General features: G+C 38.3%; 1 protein-coding gene across 1 annotated transcript in view; it reads right to left on the bottom strand.

The window, feature by feature from the left end:
- Positions 1-10,062: 10,062 nt before the first annotated feature.
- Positions 10,063-24,093, bottom strand: part of LOC145774401 (formin-binding protein 1-like) — a 148,960-nt gene continuing 134,929 nt past the window's right edge. The window contains exons 10-12 of the mRNA XM_082585650.1: positions 19,097-19,248; positions 16,061-16,149; positions 10,063-11,286 (exon numbers count right to left, since the gene is read on the bottom strand). Of these exons, the coding sequence (XP_082441776.1) occupies positions 11,138-11,286; positions 16,061-16,149; positions 19,097-19,248 (390 nt within the window). The 3' untranslated portion in view covers positions 10,063-11,137. The remainder of the gene's footprint in view (positions 11,287-16,060; positions 16,150-19,096; positions 19,249-24,093) is intronic.

The raw sequence follows: 24,093 nt of genomic DNA, 5'->3' as shown, positions 1-24,093 counted from the left end.
CTTTTTGAAATGTTCGACAAGTGCTGTGAAATCATTCTAGACGGCATTAACTGTGCGGAAACTAGAGGCTACCCAACGTGTGTCCAGTACCCTTCCGATTTTCAACAACTGCACTTCAACAACCGCTGCACATTCACCCAATTCCCTGCTATTGTTAGGAGAAGCGAGGCAAAGGCTATACGGCAGCGTTTGTTCATAAAAGATCGAAATCGATTCAAATTACTGACTGATTTTACAGCATGACGAACCGATAGTTCCAATCTATGGTTGCACAATACCACACCACAATGTCTGGAAATTCATCACGGAGCAATTTTGCTACACCATTTTTGCGACCTAACATCACAGCCGCGCCATCACATACAACACCAATCAAACAAGAAGATAAATGTGTTGTTGACATGCCATATTATTTTAGGCAGCTCATCAGGGAATCAAAGATGCCATTCGCCGTAAGACTAGCGAGCTCAACAAGATCTACAAATACATTCACAGGTTCGTTTCCGTCAAGACTGGTACGAAGATATTATCAGAGTGGATACGCGATTTAACGTGGTCGACTCATCAAGAATTATGGATATACTTTTACTGAACAGGGCAAAGCATAATAAGAGTATAAAATATTTGAGCTTCCGGAACGCCGTTCCGGATAAGTCAATTTTTTGATCGAGCTTCCGGAGCGGCGCTCCGGACCGCTCCGGCTAAAATCCAGCCCTGATTATACATGTATTAGCTTACCTTGGTCTACATAGTAGCCTACATACCTTTCATATTGATACAACGCTTGTAGACGTTGTTGATTACCAACTCAGTTTGGTTCGTTTGTTAGGCTACTTGAAACAAATCGAAACGAATGTCTAAAAGTGCAATGTGTGTAACACCTAACTAACCTACAGCAAAAGAAATCGTGGCATGGAAAGGGTACCTACACTCTTACAGCTTAGCAAGGAAAGTAACTGCTTTTTAGTTCACGCCGTTTTTAGCATCATAACGGTTGTGTGCAGCCTAATGTTTTAATCATATTTCTTGCAAATAATTTAACAATTTCGTTAAGGCTTAGCCTTGTCGAAAAAAGTTAAGGCTTGATGGCTACCTGGAGATCGTGCCTGATTTGTCACATTTTGCAGATTTTTGCGACCATTGCTGTGACTGAAACTGTCTAAAAATTAGGTATTTTTTTCACTTTTTTTTTACTCTTAATAATATGAAATCATTTGTTGTCTTTGGAAGCACTAAAAATGAGAAAAATTAGTTAAACGTTCTGTCAATCTGTTTTCTTTTGGTAACTTTTGCTGCGTAGGCCTATCTAAAAAGATGTAGGGCCTAAAAGATTTTTCGAGCGTAAAATTTTACTTGCTGGCGAAACGTGTCCTCTTTTTAGGCGATGAAAATATGGTAGGCCTACTTTACGGATCTTAGGTATGCCGTTGGCTGCACTGCTTCCAAACTTCAGCATCAAATCTTGATCTTGCTACCAAATATGTGTGAATATGTCAAAAGTGGCTCAATGGTCCCGACCTTCCCTTACACATAGGCCTATTTACAGTGATGTACGCGCATACAAAAAATATTGACGCCGTCAGGGTAAACGCAAACGTTCGAAAAACCATACGCCGTATGCGTCAACGTAACTTGTGAAAAAAAGTTGGCGGCGTCAGCGCATACACTAGCGTAAACTAATTTTGTTTGCTAGGTGCCAAACATTCACACGATAGCCTAAGTTATAAACCACTCGAAACAAACAAGTTTTATTTTGAATTTCCACGAAGAAACACAAGCATCTGAAAGTGTTTATCTGACATTTTGCTGTGTTTTGGTTCCAATATGTCTTCGCCCATTGAAAACATTCTTTCAACTGCAGAGCTGGAAGGTATTGGCGTGTTGTAGCGAAAAAAATACATTAAAAAGTATGCGTTGACGCTATGCGCTAAAAAACCGCGAAAACTTTACGGCGTAGCTTCAAGCGCAAAATATCCAAAAAAATGTGGCCGCAAGCGTTAGCGCAAACAAAAAGTCTACGCCGCAGGTCTGCGGCGTAGGCTATAGCCTACGTACATCTCTGCATATTTAACGGTTAGGAAAGTTATCCGGGAGTAACAGCCTGCAGTAGCCTATTATCTGCATAGCCTACACAACAACTGCACCACCAATATACAAATATAATAAGTCTACTGGTATCAAACAACAACAAGGTTCCTCTAAGTGTCACTATATAGATGGCTGCTACTGTATTACACTTGAAAATTTTCCTAAAATAGTGAATAATACGATCATTGAAAGCAATAAATTCTTGGTAGGCTAAACTGAAGTGAGATCAACTTGATCGATCAAGTTTTTGTGAATGTGTTCAACTGTTCGTCCTATGGTTCAAGTGCTCTTGGGTTAATTTGCTTTTTAACTAATTTTTCACCAGTCTGTGACACGAAAAAGACCTTTTTGCGGTAGCATTAAACATCCCCATCTAGCCTGGTTTAAGTGCCTTCTTTTGGAGACATAGTTGCTGCATCCTCTACCCTTGCTGCAGCTAAAATTACATTCTCTATATCACAAAAAACTGCAGGTTATCTTGGTCAAATCTTTCACTACCTTTTCAAAAATATTTGGCTTTCAAAATTGGGTGGGCCAGGCCCACCCAGAAAATAAAGTAGGTGGGCCCAGGCCCACGTGGTTCCTCCATCCCTGCGTGAGAGCGGAATTTAGGTTTTGAATTTTCACAGTTGAAGTGCATTTTCAAATTTTAGTTCTCATAGGTTTCTGCAAAATGTTCTCATAAATTTAAATTTGTTATTTAAAAACATGGTAGCCTACATGCCGCCTGGGCTAATGTCACAAATGTTTCAAAATATGAACAGAAAGAAATCTTCTAATGCGTAAGAAATAGCTTGACACAAAATGCATGTCCAGCAAATTAGAAAAAGAAAATGATAGAGTTTCTTTTAGCAACAGCCAACATGATCGTTGCTTACTTCACAGTGTAGATTTTAATGTAGACCACAGTTCTTGGTGGTGTCCACAAGATCATATGCAAGAAATGCAGGGAAAGCTACATGGGCAGCACGATCCGCCCACTCCACTCCCGCCTTAAAGAACACCTTAGCTCAAATAATAGTTCGGTCTTTGATCATCAACAACCGTGCCGAAAGGGGAGAACTACATCACCTAATCTACTAATCAATTGATTCAACAAAATTTCACAGCAATAACACCTAACAGCACAGAGACTCAACAGGCAACAGCCTCACGCTAAACCAAAGAGCTACCGGTACATTAAAGAACCACTCACTGACTTCAACACCATTCGCCATAGACTCATAGCACATGACTATAGGGAACTGTCTAACTGAGTTCCGAAAGCTGGTGCAATTCGCTATTGCCACAGCGAACTCGCAGCATCAGGCTAAAACAGATCGTTAAAATCTACACTGTGAAGTAAATTAGAAAAAATGTAGAAAACCTTATCTTGCAAATCTAGTTGACAATGCAGGGGTTCTAGGTTTTATTTGTATTAAATGTTTATAACCCTGATGACAGCAGAACCGCTGCTGGCGTAACAAAGCTTCGATGGCGTAGAGATAACACAATGAGTCTCAAGTTCTTTTATTCGTGAGTTCGAATTGAATTTAGATTTTGAATTTGAAAAGTTATCTTCTGAGTCTGAGTTAATTTTCAGTAATATTGTGAGTCTCTGTCTGAGTCTTATACTATGAGTCTCAGTTAATTTCCAGTAATATTAAGAGTCTCTGTTAAAATTGAATTTTATGAGTAAATCTTATATTATTAGTCAAAATTGTTTTGTGCAGAGGTATATAAAGCACTTTCAGAAAAAGGAAAAAGAAACAGTTTCGTAATTTAAAATTGGCAAATTCCAACAATGTTTACAAACTAGGTTGAACTCCTGCTAGTGAGATTCCATTGCAAAGGTGAATCGCGGATATACTGAATAAGCAATAAATGGCCATTTTAACAGACTCACTTGAGAAAGCTGCGGGTGGTAGGTTATTTGAGTAAAAAATGATCCATCAGAATTATCCCAGTGCACAACAAGTGAGTTTTCTTAAGAAACGCAACTAGCCTATTTATTCTCACTGTTGGGTTCAGTGAGTTTTTTAGAAACGTAAATGTTATGTGAGAATTACGTTTTGTAGAGAGCTAAAAACAATGGAAATTCATTCGGGTCCCTACAACAACATAAAAAAAGCAATTTCAATCGTTTAAACACAAATGTGCATTTTTAAAATATCAATAACCTTCAATTTTGCCGAAGGAAAAAGTCAAAACTTTAGTGATTTTTTTTGTACGACTGATTGAATCTTTATCCTCGGACTAGGAAAGCTTCTTGCAGAGCTTAATCCTGGTAGTTTCGCATACTTGTAGACGTAGAGGCTTTGAATCACTGACGCAGGCCCGGTCACCGAGATTGACAGAGTGAAGTTTCCGATTGTTAAAGTCTTGTTGCCGGGAATTATTTCATCCATTAGATGCCGCTGAATGGAAAGCAATCCTCAACCCTCAACATGCGTTGCTCAAGCGCACACCCCGAGAGTCGAACCAGCGCCGCTTGATCTCGAAGTTTCTTCGTTCCAGAAGTCACGCACTAACCAACTGAGCAATCGGGGCGATAGCTCAGCGGCAATAGCAATCGGTGGCCGGTCGATTGGTCGACAGTCATTTGGTCGACAAACATTTGGTCGACAGGACGTTTGGTCGACAAGACATTTGGTCGACAAGACATTTGGTCGACAAGACTTTTGGTCTTGTCGAAGACTTTTGCTAAGCCACCTGACAGCACCATTGCAAAAGAATATTCATACCCACATTTTTGTTGAAAATGCTCTCACAATGCACCAAATGCAAAGTAAATTTTCAAAATTTTCTGGGAGAGCCTCCCCAAACCCCCCGCCGCTGGGTGTCATCTTAGGCGAAAACGCCGTCGGGCTTCGCCCACCGGTCGTCAAAAGCCCCCCTTTCAAAATTCCTGGCTACGCTACCATCAATGGCCCCCCCTTGAGAAAATCCTGCGTACGCCACTGTTGGTAAGTATGTAAAATATCACTTTTGTAATGCATCGTGACCAGGGCCTCCGAGAGAAATCAGAACTTTGTCGGGAATCAATACGAAAAATGGGCCCCCAAAAAACAATTTCCAGCAAAAATAAAAGCAACAAATTTGTATCATGCATTGCATCATATCTTATGCGGAACTTGGCCTACTTTCCTCAGTGTGAACCTGAATTTCTTGTCTGGGGAACGATTGCCGTAACATCGAGATTTACCAATGACAGCTGCACCTGCTTAGGAGACAGACTTTACTAGTATTGAGCTTAGTCTTGACTAGCCTAGCCGTTGCATACAAACAAGGCTCAAGTGATTTTGAGATGCCCTAGGCTGGACTAATCAGTCATGGCTCATCGCTACTCTGCGAAATAAAAGCTAACTTTAAAAAATCTGTAAAGTTATTCGGTTAAGGGGGGGGCTGTTTTCCATGCAGCGCCAACAGATTCAAAAATTGGCAGTTCTGTGTAGCGTGTGCTGTAAAATACCAGAGGTGGAGCTTTAAGGATAATTTTTAGCCAATCAGAGTGCTTGAAATCCAGAATCTTGGGGTGTAGAGAAGTTTGCCCAAAATCCGTGTTGCCAAATGGAACTTTCAATATTTTAATTTTCGATCCGCAATCTTTAAGTGAAAAAAGTAACCGGGTCGGACAAACACAGCGGAAAACATATTTTCCCTCTTCTCTTTTTTTCAGGTGGGGCTGCAGCCCCGCTAACCAATCAGCACGTCATGTTTAGGTGGCTACCATCCACTTGTGACCCTTCTAGCAATCTACCAGAGAATTGATTCTTGCTTTGAATTTTGTTTGTTAATTACCAATTTCATAAAGAAAAACCACGTCATCAAAGTGACCACAACTTTCCTAACCTTCTCCGCACAGCTGCCGATGGCAAATCATTCAAATAACTTACTATGTAATACAAATGTTTGCGTTTTTCCTCTGTTCTACCTGTAAACTTCAGAACACGTTTAAGTAAAGAGGGGGAGGGGTTAATCCATTTTTTTCCTCAAATCCAACTTTAGCCCTGGTTTTAGAATACAACAGGACATTCTAAGACCTCTGGAGAAAAAATAATAAAATTTTGGCCCAAAATCCCCCTCTACCCTGAAAACTACTTTTTGCGTAGCAAACCGTTGCTTAAAGTTTGAAATGGCCTGAAGGTTTAGAAACAAAAAATGTACAAACTAAGCTTAAAAATCAGTGGCGTCCCAAATCGGAGATAGAATACATCGTCAGATATGTTTATTGCGCAATAAATCTACGTAGCAATGATACGAAAAGAAACGACACTCGAATGATATATGTACAAGAATAATAAACACACTGGCAATATTTGATAGACGTTTCACAATGAAGCGTTAGCAATATAGCTAAAAGTACTTTAAGTTACAATGTTACTGACAACACACGACCAGGCAAGTGCAAAAGTGGGCATTCGATATCGAATGACAACATTCATCATGCTGGTTTATGGGTAACCTACAGTTCCATTACCATGAAAGCTGAGTTAAATTATCAAAAAAGCACATGCTTAGTAATCAAACCCTTGCTGCCTTCCCAACTTTTTGTGTAATTCAGCTCAACAGATGATGTGCACACATTTGTTCTGGGAAAATTGCCGATCAGTTGAATCTTGCGAAGCAGCGGAAAGACATCGGGAATGAACAGAAAGTTAACAGATAAGTCGTAATACAGTAGAACTCGGTTAATCCGGATTCGATTTGACCGGCGATTCCATCCGGATTAACCGATGACGGTTCTATCAAGCCTGACGTTACCTAGATAGAAGGGTATCGGTAAAAATCACCGAAATGGAACGCATTAGTGTGGTCATCTGCCAATTCCGAGACGCGCGATCACAACATTAGCGATCGAATTCTTTTGAAATGCAGTATGCATGTAAAACGAATGTATTTGTAGACTCTGCGTCTAACGCAAGAACACACTGGCAAAAGTTATATCTTCAGACATGCGTGTCGGAATAATCTGTAGTCACTCAAAACTTTTGAAAACAGTTACGGAAGACGAGTTTCTTTGGAAAACTTACAAAAAATCACGGTCAAACAAAGTCTTCTATTGGAAAATTCCACCGACATCTTTTCAAGTTACAGTACGAGTTTGGGCATTTGCGCACGAATTTTGGGTTAGGAGGGATTACTGTTCATGAAAAGAAGAAATCCGCAATAATTTATTGCGTCACATCAACAGAACAATAGATAAGAATATTCTCGCAATAAGCCACGTTACGTTTTAGCATAAAATGGCAAAACTGTCGGGCAAATCCGGATAAAGCGATAGAGAAAGCGCAACTTTTGTCCGGAATAGACGAAGATCCGGATTAAATAATCCGGATAATCCGAAGCTGTTTCTCAAGAAAAAGATTACAAATCATTTGTACTTCCAGTTTTATCCGGATTAGGCTAAGATCCGGATTAACCAAATCCGGATTAACCGAGTTCTACTGGTAGTTTAGCGTGATTCAATTACGGGTGGCCGAAGAAACTTGTTTGGGCCGCCATGAAGTCAAAGCGTGAAACTAAATTACATTTCCATAATTGTAGCTGCAAAATGAAAACAAACAGCCAGGCTGATATCCAGTATTACTAAGATAGCTCAACTCACAACTATGCAAAGATTGCTGTTCAATACATTTTTATCTTCTGAATAAATGACTACATTGTAATGAGATGACAATCTATTACATTCCTTTTAAAGACTTTTGAACAAATAAACTTTCTAATTACCGTGTTTCACATAATATGCACAATACTTATGACTGTTCAAGAAATTACAAAAACTAATTTTTCGTATGCCAATTTTAATAAGACAAATTTTAACAAAAGTTGACTTCATTTTTACCTATAATTTCTAAATGGGCAATCGAAATGAAGCTAGGGATGATTTTAATGACATTACAAAACCATAAAAAGTTAAACGTCATTGAATTTAGCAAGCACAGGTATTGGCTTAAGTATTCGTAAGTCTTCATTTTAATTTCACACTTCCAAAAATGCTACAGATGTTTTAACGCTTTTTACACGGTATTAACAAATTACCTTGGCTTTCGGGCTGTTGCATTTGGTGCGATGCTAGTCTTGGTGAAAAAACACAAACTTAAAAATTGTACAAAAGAGTTTTAAAAAATTCATTGAAGCGTTTCCAAGGATGTTGGTGAAACTGCATTTTATAAATGACAACAAATGTAGAAATAGATCGCTTCTGTGATAATAAAATATTTCAGAATATTAAATATAAAAAGTTGGATTGCAGGAAGGGAAAATCAAGACTTCTACTGTGCATATTCTGAGATAGCAACACCGGAAAAATTACCAAACGAATGAAGATTTTTATATCCTTTGAAAATCTCCTGAAAGCTCAGTGCACAGGATTGAGGTAAAACAAATTATGAAATATTGTATTAAAATATTAGTCCATAATACAGTATAAGCGAAGACTAAATAGTAAGAACCTAATTAGTTTAATAACTGCCGCTTGTTTCAAGAAAATTAAAAAAAAAGAAAACTAGTTAAGACTTAGCAACAACTTGATAGTGTAGTGATTACAGTAGCAATGCACTTACTCCAACAATAAGCTTTCGGTGACGATAGAAAGCCCACTTTGAGATTTAAACACGGTGATGGTCTGATTAAAGCGATCACAAGCAATCAAATAGATTTTTAAACTTCAATTCTCACATAAACTGCCACCAACGCTCACATGCCAGTTTGATGAGTATATAGAACACATGAATTACGACACAATGAAAGAATGTCAACAATGCTCAGATGAAGATACTATAGATATTGCACGATTAACATCAATAAGATTATTTGTTGACTTGAATGCCTCGACATAGTGATGCCTTATAGCCAACGTTGTAGCCACTTTTACATATTTTGCTTAAAAATTCAGGAAGAAACTGCCCAGTCCAGTTAGAATTTTAGATAGTTTAAAGTAGTTGTAATCACATTCGCGAATGTTGGATAAAAAGCTCTTGCAAATTCATTAATATTTCATAGGTTTTGGAAATGAAACACACATTAATACCTCTCGTTTTGTTGCGTTTTATTTAAGGCGACAATACTAGTGCTAGCAATACTTTTTGATAGTGCGGATAAATAGGTCCAAATAAAGCAAGATTTTGGGTCATTCTACGATAATAATGTCACACCGAGTAACCCACTCTCTCAAAATTTCAATGCTCCATAATAATTTTTAAAACTCTAAAAACTTACATGTTTTTGAAAAGATCTTGAAATGCTCTACTGCAGTGGTTCTCAACGGGGGCGGTACCGCCCCCCGGGGGGCGTTTTGGTTTTTCAGGGGGGCAGTATGATTACTTCGGAATAAGGGGGGCGTTTTGATTATTAGGGTGCATTCTTGTTTAACCCATCTACCACTCAGCGTAACGATTTCGTCAAAGAGCTCGTATTGTCGTGGTAGCATTTCCTACTTCATACTTGGTGGAAAAGGGATTCAGCTGTGTTTTTCTGCTACATACCAACCCACTTGACATATCCATAAGAGGTGATCTTCCAATGTTTCTCACTGGCTTTACACCGGATGTGGAGAAACTGGCACTTTCTCACCAAACCCAAGGTTCACACTGACTACCAGTAGGCCCATAGTCCTACTGTTTTCATGCTCGCAAATATATATTTGCTTTTTATCAAATATAGTTACTAGTCTCTAAAACCCTTACAGCCTGTTTCACCCTAAAATGGAATCATCAAAAGGTCCTTATTCTAATAAAAATAGAATTCTATCTGAATAAGGACCTTCTGATGGTCCCCTTTTTAGGGTACTGTAAGGGTTTTAGAGACTGGTAACTAGCCTATATTTGATGTAATTCGCTCTGCTTGGCTTTTTGCTTGGCATAGAGCACTTTTTGTAGTATTAATAGCATTTTTTGTTTTATATTCGCTTTTCATAATTAATCGTTGTTGTTGGGGGGGGGGGGGGGGGGGGCGGTAAAATTTTGCCAATTCATGAAGGGGGCGTTGGGCCAAAAAAGGTTGAGAAACACTGCTCTACTGTATTAGATAAAAGCAAAGTTTCATGAAATAATGACAAATAAACTAGCCTTGAAGCCAAAAAAAAAATTACAACCTAAAAGCATAAATAAGGTGGACCCTACCATGTTGAAACTATTTTACAGCTTATATTGCCCTATAAACAAAAAAATGATGGAAGGATTTTTTTCCAACTGATCAATTACGAGAAATATTGGGTCAAAAAATATACAACTTTAAAACAAGGGTTTTTTATTTGCATTTTTTTTCATTAAAAAGTAGTGCATTGAATTAAAAAAAAAACTGTTCCATTATTTGAATGCACAAGTTGCTATGAACAATTCTTGAAACTTTGAAGAAGATTGGGCAAGAAATAAAGGAGGTACGTTTTTTGTTCAAAAGAACATTTTGACAAAACGCCACTTAGTTGTTGCATCTGTATAGCATAGTATACTATCCGCTTCAACAAACTATATGCATGTAATGTATACTATAGCATAATATACCTATCTCTAATTCAAATGTTATTTCAAAATTGAATGTGAGAAGGGACTTGCTGATCACAAGTCAATAATCAGTTCAAAATTGCCAAATGATAAATTTTTTGAGAGTTTTGCAATCGGTACTGAGAGTAAGAAAAATTGGTTTTATTGCACAAATGCATTTGAAATTCAGTAAAATATTTACATATACAAAATCTTCGTTAAATTTCTTTTAGACCCAAAAAAAAATTTTATCACTAGTATTGTGGCCTTAAGTTTGTTTTAAAAATGTACTTAACATTAGCTTTTTTTTTCTTTTTTGAGAATAGGATTACGTGAAATGCAATCAATCTCATTGGTGGAAAAGCATTTTAGTAAAAAATACAGGTAAGACGAAATTGAGAACAATAGGCAGTACACTGAAAGCAGTCAGAGTTAAGTATGGTTTAAAACACTGCGGGGATGATTTGAAGTTAATCTCATTTGTACACAATCAATGGAGAAATAGCGATGCAAAGGTACGAGGTGTATAACTTAAAGAAACTATTTGATTGCTTTCAACTGTAGTAGCTTCAACCCAACTTTCCATGTCAAGTGAAGAAATTAACTTCAATGTACGAAGTAGGAACATATCCGTCCACGTCGTTCTGCATGGCACGTGTCCACCCGTCCCCGTTATCCGCTTCAACAATCGAGAACTTATCTCCAGCCTTCATCGAGAGCGCCCCTTCTGACGAAGCTAGAAAAACAATTCATCACACTTGGCGTACTACAGATCTAGCAACATAGAATAACACAAAAACTTTTATCTTATTATATGAAGACTAAATGTGGTGTGGGTACATATAATTGTGGGGTGCTAAATTACAAATGTGACCTTGTAATTCTACCGCATGAGGTGTTTAGTATAAGCTAGCCAGTTTGCCAAAAGTTTCCTAATTTACATTGCGTTCAACTTCAACTGTTGTAGGTAATGCTGCATAGGGTAGTTTGTGTTGGGAGGAAAGAGCTGAGGCAAGTTGACTGGCCACAATTTTGATGCGAAACAGTAGTGAAATAGAAAAAAAGTCATTTCTTTCAGCTTTCCACTTCTTTGTAAAAATACTTGTGTCAAAAATACCTTGACATCAACTTGCAGTCAATGGACTTGTTCAGCAATTCTGCCCCCATGACAGAATCTACTGGATGGATATGTCACTGCAACACTGCATGTATACGAAATCAACGCAACGCAAATTATATTAGATTTGGAACAACACACATTGTTATGATATCTTAAACACCTGACGTCATAAAACAAATCTGAGCTCAGACGCGGTGCCCCAAAATTACCCTACTGTACAGCTCTAAAAGTTCGTGTAAGAAAACGGTGTTCATCAGGAAATGTAAAAAGCCAATGGTTTGAATTTTTTGTTTCATGTTACTTGTCTTGACTAACGTGCCAAAAACAAAACAAACTATATTCAGCTATAAACTATAATATACGATATGTCAGTACACAAAGGTGGGCAGTAACTAGTTAAAAAGATAACTAGTTACATAACTAGTTACTTTTTCACTAACTGTAACTTTGTTACTTTTTTGAAAAAGTAACGATAAGCAGTAACTAGCTACTATTTTAGCGTTTTTCAACAATTACTAGTTACAGTTACTTGATTTTCCAAACAAAATTGGTCGTTTGTTTTCACTTTATGGCATTTTTTTTTCGTAGTGGCCAAATTATTTGTTTGGGAGAGATTAGGCCTATAGGCATTTGGCGACAAGAAGCGAGGTTATGTATACAGAAAGGAGCTGTGTAAACTACAGTGACGTTCGGTGGCTTAAACCGTTGGGAAAGCAACTTGGAAATATGCTGCAGCAAGGTAGTAGGCCTAGGCACGAAGGGCGTAACCGTCGGGCGAAGCCCGAAGGCGTGTTGCCGAAGGCAACACTTCCAGCGGGGGGTCTGGGGGGCCTCCCCCAGAAATTTTTGAAAAACACTTCCAATTTGGTGCACTCTGAGAGCATTTTCAAAACAAATCAAACATAAAAATCTGTCAAATTGTGCTTCGCCTTTGTCGTGATCATACATCCATTTAATGTTTAGAAGTCATGAACAATCTTAATTTTAACGTTGCAGGACCAAAATCCAGTGTTAGACATGGAATAATAGTTGTCTAAATATTTAATTCGTCATGAATATTCATTCTGAGATATTCAGTTAGGCCTACACTACAAAAACTAACACTTAGGTCTAAACATTACAACCGCAAGCAATTTGTACAAAAAGCTGGATAAGTTTGCCTCCTGCGTATAGAAGCTTAACAAACTAAATATTGCACCCGCACCTGAACGTTCATTGGCGAAGTAACGTTATATCAACGCTGTAAAAAGGGCAAAGGCATGACTATGAAAGCTAGTAGGCTAAAGTACAGTACATGGCGAGGAGACATAAAAAAACAGCAACAATTATTTCGGCATTATGATGCTTGTGCGGTGTACCGTGACGAGCACCATTCTGACGAGTTAGTCTAGCCGCTCTAGCGAATGTACGCATTGACGTCACTGGGAAAGCAAGACTCACCTGGTCTCACCATAACACATCTGATTGGCTAAGCAGCTGGTGACGTTTTGCAAAACGAGTGATGATTGGATAAAACGAAGGCGTTTTTTGACATTTTTGAATTTGGGTAAGCAACTTTGATAGTTGCTTACCTTGGAGCCTCAGTGATTGTTTCTGACAGAAGCGTTTGCGTTAATTGGCATTTATAGGCAAGACATGCGGTTTGGTGAGGATTTAGACTACTCACTAGCGTTAAGAGTAATTCTAGTCACGAATACAGTAATTTTCAAGTTAAAATAGACTTGATAAAAATAATAAGAAGTTAAACCTAGAATTCAGTCATTATACTTTGCATAGTTTTCGCTCAGGTAAGCACTGCTTTCCTTGCTTTCCCTCACCGATCGTCACTGGTAAACTACGAGGTAGGATTTTGCGGCGTACCAGCGGACAGAAAGGAGCCCGCGTAAACTGCGAGGTAGGATTTCGCAGTGTTCTATACGGATTGATGTCTGTGACACCACATTTCTTTGTTTGTTCCCCTCCTAAGCTGTCTGTTTTTAGAAATTTCACGTTCTCCTTGTTTGTAAAGGGATTCTTTATTATTTTATAGATTGTGGTTATATAGTTTTGAACACAGGTAGACGAGGTAGTCAGTACTCAGAAGTCGAAAACTTGAGTCGAAATGGATAGGTTTTTGTCTAAAGTATCTGAAACTGAAACAACCCCACTAGTAATGCGACTAATATGCCAATCTCTGGACATTCTGCAGGAGAGAAGGCACATATGGGTATACTGTTACCAACCTTGGGCATGACGCGGAAAAGACTAATGGAACTTCGAAACTGCAACAAGGTGGCTGTCTGCCTGGCGCCTGCCATTACTTACCCGACTGTTGGAATCTTTGGAAAACATTTGGTCACGTTTTTGATGATAGTGACTGCCAGCTAGCTGCTGCGTTTCACCCACAATTCAGACTTTCTTGGCTTTAAAGGGGTGAAGAAATTAAGACGGCTCTATATCTCAAAATAGTTAACCTATTACAGAACCACAGCAATTTCAGTATCTACGATGCAGCAAGCAGCAGCAACACTGATGTTGACAGGCATGAAACAGATGACTTTTTTGCTCTGGTATTTGAAAACACAAAAAAGAAAGCGAGTGCCGCAAAAATTTTTAAATAAATTTCTCGAACGTATCCAACATAGACGATTAGGTCTGATGCATTCCCCAATGACGCCATGAAGCGTTTGTTCTTGCAACATAATACCCCTATCTCCTCCAGTGCTTCTGTTGAAAGACTGTTCTCCCTAGGAAAGGACAATTTGAAGCCAAAGTGAGCTGGACTTGGCGATCAACATTTTGAAATGGTGATGTTTCTGAAAGGAAATTGACGTTGTGTCTCTTCGTTCATTTTAGATACCCGTATAAAAATATTTACACGCCCTACTGCTTATATATAGTTATGTCCTGTGCACAGGCCCGGATTTAGGGGGGGGCAGAGGGTGCAGTTGCCCCGGGCCCGCTTTTTGAAGGGCCCACCGACGTGGAAAAATGTGATTTTGTGTTATTATTATTATTTTCTCTGAGCCTTTAAAGTTTCTGCAAATGCCTCCTTATTCTTTCAAGGTTAATTTTTAGTCACAAGGTAGTGACTGAGCTTGACGTAAAGGCATTAGCGGTGTGGGTGACTTTCAAGTTACCTTGTAAACAACGTAAAGTTTTTCGCGCCAAAGGCGCAAAAATCTTTTATGCACGGGGGTCCCCGATCAAAAAGTGCCCCGGTCTCCCCATCAGTTAATTTCGCCTTTGGACGTAGTAATAGTTTTTCGAGCCAAAAAAATTTTTGCAAGGGGGCCCCCCGATCTAAAAGTGCTCCGAGCCCCCCATCAGCTAAACTCGGCCTTGCTTGTTTTATTTTTTTTATTCGGTAGGCGGACGTTTTGGGCTTAAATTATATGGATTTTTAGTATGTGGACAGCTAGCAGAGTGGTCGCTGTTTTGTAGTTAGGCAACAGCTAGGAACAAAGTATAATCTTGCCCTTTATCATGTATTTTTCAACTTGTACTTCATGCAAAGAAGAGTAGTTGTAGGTCAGTAGGCTACACATCCATTTTCTTTGAAAAGTAACTGTAACTAGTTACTTTTTAAAAAACGGTAACTGTAACTGAAACTAGTTACTTTTTGAGCAAAGTAACTGTAACTCAGTTACTTGGAGACCTTCTCCACAGTCACTCCCAAACAAGTGGACCAGTCAGACCTCAACGCCTATCATCAAGGCGCCCATTCCATCGATATGCTACACAACTTGTGGATAAGAACTTCAGCTGCATGGAAACATGGGCCCAGGAATGGAACGAGCTGCCACATATCCCTCCCCAGTTTTCAGTTATACCAGCACTCTCCATCCCTCCTGGAGCAGACCTCTCAAGAAAGGCATGGGTCACATTGAACAGGATCAGATGTGACGTTGGCTGCACTGGAGCTAATCTGTTTAGGTGGGGGTTGTATAATTTGCCGATATGTGTCTGGGGAGCGGTAGAACAAACAATCCAACACATACTCCACGAATGTTCCATCTTACGGCCCCCAAGTGGAATCACTGGTATTTGACAACTGGACCCAACTACCGTATCTTGGCTGCACGAGGAGGCATTGCCAATCTAAGCTACTACACGTCAAACAAGAGAACAGAACAGTTACTTGGAAAGTAACTAGTGCCCACCACTGTCAGTACACGAGTGAACAGGAAAAGGCCATAGAATCTTGTAAGTTGTAAAGCGTGAACGGACAGCGTGTGATACGTACCACAGGAACTATTTTAATTAAATCTTTGCACAAATAACTTTTGGAGATCTTATACAACGCACATAATCATTTTCACACCAGGAAAGCACTCATCATAATAAACAAAAATTGATGTACTGAAAACTGCTAATCTCAGGTATTCCAGATGGCAACATTTAAATTTACCTTCAAAATCATAAAGAGCGACACAAGTTCCAATAGGCTCGGGTTCTTCGTCAAAGTCATCGGCAATGCTCTGGTCTTTTTGAAGCGGTCTAGAAATAAACACATCATCGATATTCTGAACTACAGTGAGCTAAACTTTCGGACAAGCCGTTCCAGTTTGCCGATGTTATGCAGACTATATGATCATAAACGTGACCTTTCTTTCAAGCCATGCTATATTACCGTAGTTTCTTAATAAGCATGAAGTCAGAAAAAATTTGACGCTTTTCATTAAACTCGCCTTGGTAGTAGAATAGGAATAGGTAGTAATATTACACTTGATGGAATAACAATCGAAAGAGTTGATCAATATATTTATCTTAGACAAAAAATTACAACTAACTCCAGCAAACAAAATGACACAAAAAGAATATCACTTGGTTGGCAAGCCTTCGCCAGAGCAAGTTCAATATTTAAGTCAAAATTACCCCTTTCTCTCAAAAAACAAGTCTACGACCAATGAATTCTTCCAACTGTTACATATGACACGGAAACTGGGAATCTTACAAAAAAGTTAACTCTTAAACTAAGATCAATGCAAAGAGCAGAGCGAATCACGATGGGTTTAACATGGCGAGATAAAAAACTGCTGAATGGATTCGAAATCAAACAAAATTACGGGATATTGTGATAATTATAGACGGATAAAACCAAGCAACCACATGGCATTTAACATCATACAGTACATTGGAGTGAACATAAAACTATAAACTACGAACGTTTTCGGCTATACTCAAGTTAGCCCTTCTCAAGTAAACGAAAATAACTGATTTTACATCAACTTGCAGTCAATGGACTGTAAAATCAGTTATTTCGTTACTTGAGAAGGGCTAACTTTAGTATGGCCGAAAACGTTCGTAGTTTATAGTTTTGTGTTCACTCTAATGTATGATGTTAAATGCCGTGTGATTGCTTGGTTTTATCTGTCTATGGTTAAAGAAAATCACCTCTCTACCAAAATTGTATTGTGATAATTATCAAAAAATTAAAATGGTAATGGGCAGCTCATATAGCAAGACATCAGGAAAAAAGATGAACTAACAAACTAACAACTTGAACAGTGGACACCCTGGGAAAACAAAAACGCAAACGAGGAAAGCCAAAAACGAGATGTAGAGACAAAATTGAAAAAAAATGTGGAACAACAAACTGGCACATAAAAATGTCACACAATAGACTGGACTGGCAAGAAAAGGGTTAGGCCTTCGATCAGCAGTGGGCTACCACAGGCTGAATATGATGATGATTTTACTCGCCCAAAGTGAGTATTTGCTGGGAAGAATGTAACCTTTCATATCAAGCAGTTACTAAACAGTTGTCAAAAACAGGCTTTCTGAACAAAGGGAGCTGACTGGGAGGCAGAGTTGATGAAACTGAAGACACGGCAAGGTATGAAGGAAGACTTTAAAAAAAAATGTCTAAAGTTATCCCAGCTTGCACTTTTATCTAAATGTTGCAGACAAACGTAGAAAAATGGATAAACAAGTTGAAATCGCAATTGAAAAGGTACATACAGATTGCAGAAAAATATATTTTGTCCACATTTTCCCCCACCACGTTTAAAATTTTAGGAAGGCGTTGAAACCATACAGTAAACAATAGAGTGAACAAGTAGTCCCCGATGTAAATAGGATCTGCTTGACATTTTCTATGCAAAAACATCTACAAATAGGTCCACAGTTGCTAAATTTTGCGCTAATCAATGGCGTGTTTACGATCCGACAGGACTCCAATCATTCGAGAAAACATAAATTGAAGAAACACTTGTACACAACGATAACGTGCGGAGCGACCTCCAAATGTGGTGGTCAATGTTCAAAATAGGAGTACGTGGAAAGTAACCATCAAGCCGAAACGAAATTTGCTTACGTCCATTCGTCCAACCCTCGTACTAACTACTAACCAACATAAATGGACTAAGATTAATAAACAGTTTTTAAAAAAGTGTGAGCTTCTTTCGTGCGCTTGTAAGATATATCAATGAAGAGAAGATTGCATCAGTTTGTAATTGTTTGTTGAAATGTTTTTATAAATTGGTTGTGTTCTGCACAAATAAAGTAGATTGTTTAGATTGGATTGAAACGCAAGTACAGTCTAAATTCTCTTCATCCCCTGCCGATGGCCATCCACAAACCTGCTAAACATTTTTAAAAAGTGTGAAACTTGATCGAAAAGATGCAATTGCATTGCTTGCTCTTTTCAAAATTGTTTTCGAAGACAATGTGCACAGACTTTTGTATGTATATTTTTCACGATTTTCTTGAACTGCTATAGTGAAATTTAGAAAATCTATACAAAGAGTCCACAATCAACATTTTCCACTATAATATATATGGGTCTGCTACTATTCGGTGAGTCCGATTCGGTGAGTTCCTAACCTCTAACCCTAAAACGGCAATGATAATTAGGCTACGGTACCCAATAATTTAAAAAAAAATTGAAAAAATCACTGAATAGGGATCGGACTCACCGAAACGGGCCATTCCGATAATATATAATAGCAAGGCAAACTTCAGTCTTCACCTCATACCATAACTTAATGCAGTTAACAGAAAAATTCTTAATACATCGGGAAGGGTTCAAATCGATTGGTGCTACAGTGTTAGTGGGAATTGATAGAAGAGTGGGTACAGAGGCGCAAAATATTACTATGCTATTTGACGAGCCCGCATGTCAAAGATGCGGAAAGCTGCATTTTAAAAACGGTATGCACAAATTGCAGTTGAACAGCAATATTTTGGTAACCCGTATCTTCACCTTCCTGCAATAAAGATAACTGTTGGTCGACATCATATGGGTAAACTTGAGAAGGCCCATAAGGACGACAAGACATCTCTGTTATTATTTTTCCACAGTTGACAAGCGTTGTAGCTGCACTGGTATGGTCAGTGGTCACAGAAAAGTGAATGTTTAATCCCAAGTAGAAAGTCATACAAGTACGTGGATACGAAAGCCAAAAATCAAAAGATGTAAACAAACTAGATATTTTCCACTCACTTGCTAGCTTGCTGTGGTTCCTCGCCGAGTGGTTCAGTTTTAACTGGTGATTTAACAGAAGTTTCTGTTGGCTTAGTGGGAAGTGAACGTTGTGACATGCTACCGCGAGTAGAAGGCGCTTGCACCAAACCAGAAGCATCAGCGTACCAGTTCTGGAAGACAATCATTTGAGACAAGAAAAATGACCAGCGGCCGGCCACAAGACATGTCAAAACATCAGTCTCCACTTTCCAGTCATTATTATTGGTCGATATGTAGAAAATACACTGGTTGATACGTGGTTACATATTATATGGACCAACAAAAGTTTCTCCAACCTCACAAAATTACGATAATGTTACGTCACTAATTATTCTCATGAAACTTATATTGCCTCATCTAGTTTTATTGTTTCTGTGCATGAAATAAATCAAAGTACTACTCCTATAGAGGCCATCCCAGTGAAAAACGTTGGCCAAAAATAGAATGTACACAAATAAGATACTGTACCATAGACCAGTGCTACTCAAACTTTTTTATGCCGTGTACCGGCTGAGCACCTTCCATCACTTGGCGTCCGGTCAATTTGCGAAAAAAAGACAAGAGCAAAGTCATTATTACTTTTGTAACAAATATATACACCAACTTTTATTAATGGTCTTTCGAATTTTGATGCAAAGTGTGCGCTTGGTTATTTGCAACCAGCTTATCCAATTGCGGTTCAATGGAAGGCAATGCTACTCGAAGAGGAGCATGGATATCCAACGCGTTTCTGTGTTTTTCCTTTAAACAGCTCATGATAGAAAAGCCGGCTTCACATAGATTTGTAGAAGGGAATGGAAGCAGTGTTTTAATAGCCATGGTACACAGTCTCGGATATTCTGTTTTTATTTTGACCCAGAAGCTTGCAAGGGAGTTTGATTCAAAAGATTTTCGCAAACCTTCATCAGCAGATAGATCCAATAATTTATCTTTTAAATCGACATTTATATTTAACTCTTCTACGTTTACAGTTGGTGCAAATGGGTTTCGAATCCATTCATTTCCTCTTCGTGGATCTAATTGTTCCGGAAAATAATGTTAAATACGTTCCACCAAATTTGACAAATGTTCTGTGGCAGTATCTTGAACACATTTTACGTCCAAATTGTCTCCAGCATCGTCAATAACAGTAGCTAACTTAGAAAACATGTCGTAACAATTGTTCCAGACTCGAATCTTCCATGCTTTCAAGCTTTCGTTGCATGCCGTCAATTTTATCTGCTGTTGCAAAAAGTGAAGCATTTTTTCCTTGCATTGAAGTGTTAAGGCCATTCATAATAACGAAAATGTCAGTTATGTAAGCTAGCAAAGTAAGCCATTGTTCATCTAAAAATAGCTTCGCCCAATCTGGCTTTCTGTCACGCCAAAATACTGCCAGTTTGTTTCGGAGCTCATATACGCATGCCAACGCACACTAGAATGAAATAATAGTTGCCTGTGATCTACTTGCATATCGTCGCATAAAAAGGCAAATAGTCTTGAATTAATTGCACTTCCTAACTGACCGCGTACCAGCAGCCAAGTGCTCGCGCGCGTACCGGCACCGTTACGCGTACCGGCGTTTGAGTAGCACTGCTATAGACTAAACAACACAGATTTTGAAATGAGCCCCTTTTATACAATAGAAACATTATTTTGTAACGAAAAACCGCTCAAAAAATCGTTGATACCAATTCAAGACAACGTATCGTGCATCTTACCAAGTGCATACTAGCGTTCACATGCACGTCTGTGGAAGCGCAAGGGCGACCACAAAACAATGTGCATAATACATATTATACAACAAGGTGATGTGCAACGGAATGGCTCGTTTCGGCTAGTTCCCTATTCGGCTACAGTTTTGAATTGTATTTTATTTCACAACATCGTTTCTTTTATAGTTGAAATTATCGAAGCTTTAGATGAGTGGGGTTTAGACCTAACCACTAGAGAGAGAGAGAGAGAGATATTGTTTATTTGCCTTTCTAATACGACTCGATATAAAGAAACACAATTACATACAAATCAAAATATGGCAATAGAAAGGTCTGGCAGCACCGAACTAGCCAGGGGCAACAAAAATGGTTATTAGAAGTAATGTTTCAAAGATAAAACACTTCGCGAAAGAGATTTAGATCATTTAAACGGACTCAAACAGTGCCGATTTCAAGCAAAAAATAGCCTACGTTGCTCTTGCCCGCAAAACAGCAGCTGATCGCATGGCTTTCTCATACGGTATGGAAATTTCAAAGTAGATGATAGAGTAACTCACGCTGCTGGAATAGTCACGTAACTATTCACTGCAATATTAAGTAACCCAGCTAAATTAGACGTGCTATTTTCAACGAGGTCTTCCCGCTGTGAGATCAATTATGATTCAACAGAAGGCATTGTTTTGTTCGCAATGTGTTAAGAATTAAATTGAAAACCGATAAAAGAAAAGGTGTTTAATGGTCTTGGCCGCAGATATTGCCTGCAATAACGACGTCTCTTACCGCTATTATCACCTAGCTAACCTGACATTATTATTTTATGCGACCGCTTAGGTTTGGCATCGACTTCAACGATCATGGAATGTTACGTAATAAGAACGATTATATCCTACACGCAAAAATAAAAAAATCGATTTCTTAAAACAGCTCTTTCTGTTTTGTCTCGTGAGCTTTGCATATTGCTCAACAAGTGCATAAAGTTTAGAATTGACAAGAAATTATTAAATTTGAAATTTAAGTACGAATCACTGGAAATAAACGTATTCAAAACTTTTACTTTTCGACGCCGTTTCAAACTCTGTAATCTACGTCAACAATGATTTTGCGGCAGTAAAAATGCGTTCATTTTGAAAACTGCCAAGCTGGAGACAATAGCTTGTCCCGTGTATAGGTTGAACCTGTCTTTTTGAGGTGAAATTCACTTGCGAACATCTCGACTTATACTCGAGTATATACGGTATTCGATAAAGACTGCAAAATAGGGTGTACCAAAAAAACCTTACTTTCACTGATCTTGCTGTTGGCTGGCAAAAAGTTGTGTTTGGGGTCAAAACTAATGCTAATATAAAAAAATTTTAAATTTCATTGTTGTTTGACGCCTATTTTCTTTACGTTTCCATGTAAACAACCCAAAATTTAAAAAAATGGCGTAACTTGAAAACCACTATAGTTAGAAAGCTCTAATAAACACCAAAAGTTCCAGAACACCAATATTCCTATGATTGTTTAATACATTTTATGGGTCTAGGTAATGTAGTTTTTTAGATATTTCCTGAAATAGCGTTTTTGTAAAAAATCTCTAGAGTTAATTTATTCTAAAAATTATTTTATTCAAGGTTTTGCTATAGCTGGCTAAAGTGGCAATGTAACAATCACACAATAGTATGGCAATGTAAACAAAAAATTAAAGTACTTGACCAAAACCTTAAATTACTGGTATACATACAGTATATACAGACGAAATCGGTTAATCGAATCACCTATTTGCCAGACGTTTTGATACGATTATAGTATACGATTGATTCGTTTAACCAATTACTAAAAAAAAAGGTTTATTGTGAATGGGCGTAATTGTCGGGAAGATGTCTGTGCTGACTAGGCTGCAACGCACATTACAACTGATGCTTCCTACAACTGTTTACAATTCTGGTTAAACTTTAAAGAGTTTACTAGTTCTGTGTTACATTACACTATGCTGTATGTTCCAGCCAGCACAATTGGTCCTTTTTACATTGATTTATCATCTGCAAACGTTGAAACAATGTAAAAAAGACCAGCTTTGCTGACTTGGCTGAGCAGGTATGATCAAAGCATTTTTCTGCAAACTGCGGCAATCGGACTTCTTTTAATCTCACCGATCTCTGTGACGTCACAACGCGAACTTTGACGTTTTTGATTCAAGCGTGCTATTTTTAGCTCGTACCTATGCTATTTTTAGCTGTGTAGTTTTGAGTATGGAACGTGGCCTACGAAAATAGTGGTAAGGCAGAAAAACACGGCTCACACTCATTGTTTTGAAATCGCAAAGTTTTTTTTTCAAGTCTTTCGCGCTGTCTGGTAAAATAATTAATTTGCAATGTTCTTCAACTGAACGAAACTGCACAAATGAAATTATGCACTGCATTTCACAACAGTAGGCTACTTTTTTTTAGCAATTAAAAAAAAATTCTCCAAAGTTTTCTGGTAAAAACTTTTGGACATGCTTTCCAACACTTCCCTCTTAAGCCGAAATAATTTGTCCATGTTCATTCCTTGGAAGGCCAGTCGCCGACGGATGAAGCATTTAAACTTCTTTAGTGTGATTATTCCTTTTGTGTGCTCTTCTGTTTTAATGGAGCCCAGCTGTGCGAAAATTGGTTCTTTGTAGTGCGATGTCTAGCACATAAGATCATAGCCTGGGATTACAGACACTTGTCTTTGTTTTGAGCGCATGCCTCTGTCTCACGTTTGCTTCATTTCGCCTTTGAACATTGCAGACAATAATGCGAAGCAAAAAAGAGACATTGTTTTTTCGCTAACGGGTATAATTATACGATTAAATGAATGAAGTATGCAAACTAGAAGCAAATCCTGATGCTTTTATCCGACTTATTCTTTTAAGCGGTATGCGCTTAACCGATGTTTTTACTTAACATCAGATTGGATTTGGTTTGGGATTTCAGGTTTTGATTCAAATAAACGATTGCTACGTTTAAGCAGTATACTATTAACCGATTTCGTCTGTATATATAAATCAAATATAGTTATTACTATCTGAAGCCTTAAAAGCCTGTTTCACCTAAATACGGATCACCAGAAGGTCCTTATTCAAATAGATTCTATTTAGTAATCTGGAGTTGAGTTTGTTGTTGAAGAACTAGCATTTGCTGGATTCTGGTTTTTGGAAGTTTACTGAATTTAAATGCTCCATCATACTTTAAAAGTTCTCTAGCCATTTTCTGTTTTTGAGTGAAGGAAGCATGATCGCTGAATAGTGCAAAAATAACTAGGCGCTCAGAAAGGTAC

Source organism: Aplidium turbinatum, chromosome 7, assembly GCF_918807975.1.
Source record: "Aplidium turbinatum chromosome 7, kaAplTurb1.1, whole genome shotgun sequence".
In the NCBI taxonomy this organism is placed as follows: Eukaryota; Metazoa; Chordata; class Ascidiacea; order Aplousobranchia; family Polyclinidae; genus Aplidium; species Aplidium turbinatum.
This window is presented reverse-complemented; position numbering and strand designations above follow the sequence as displayed.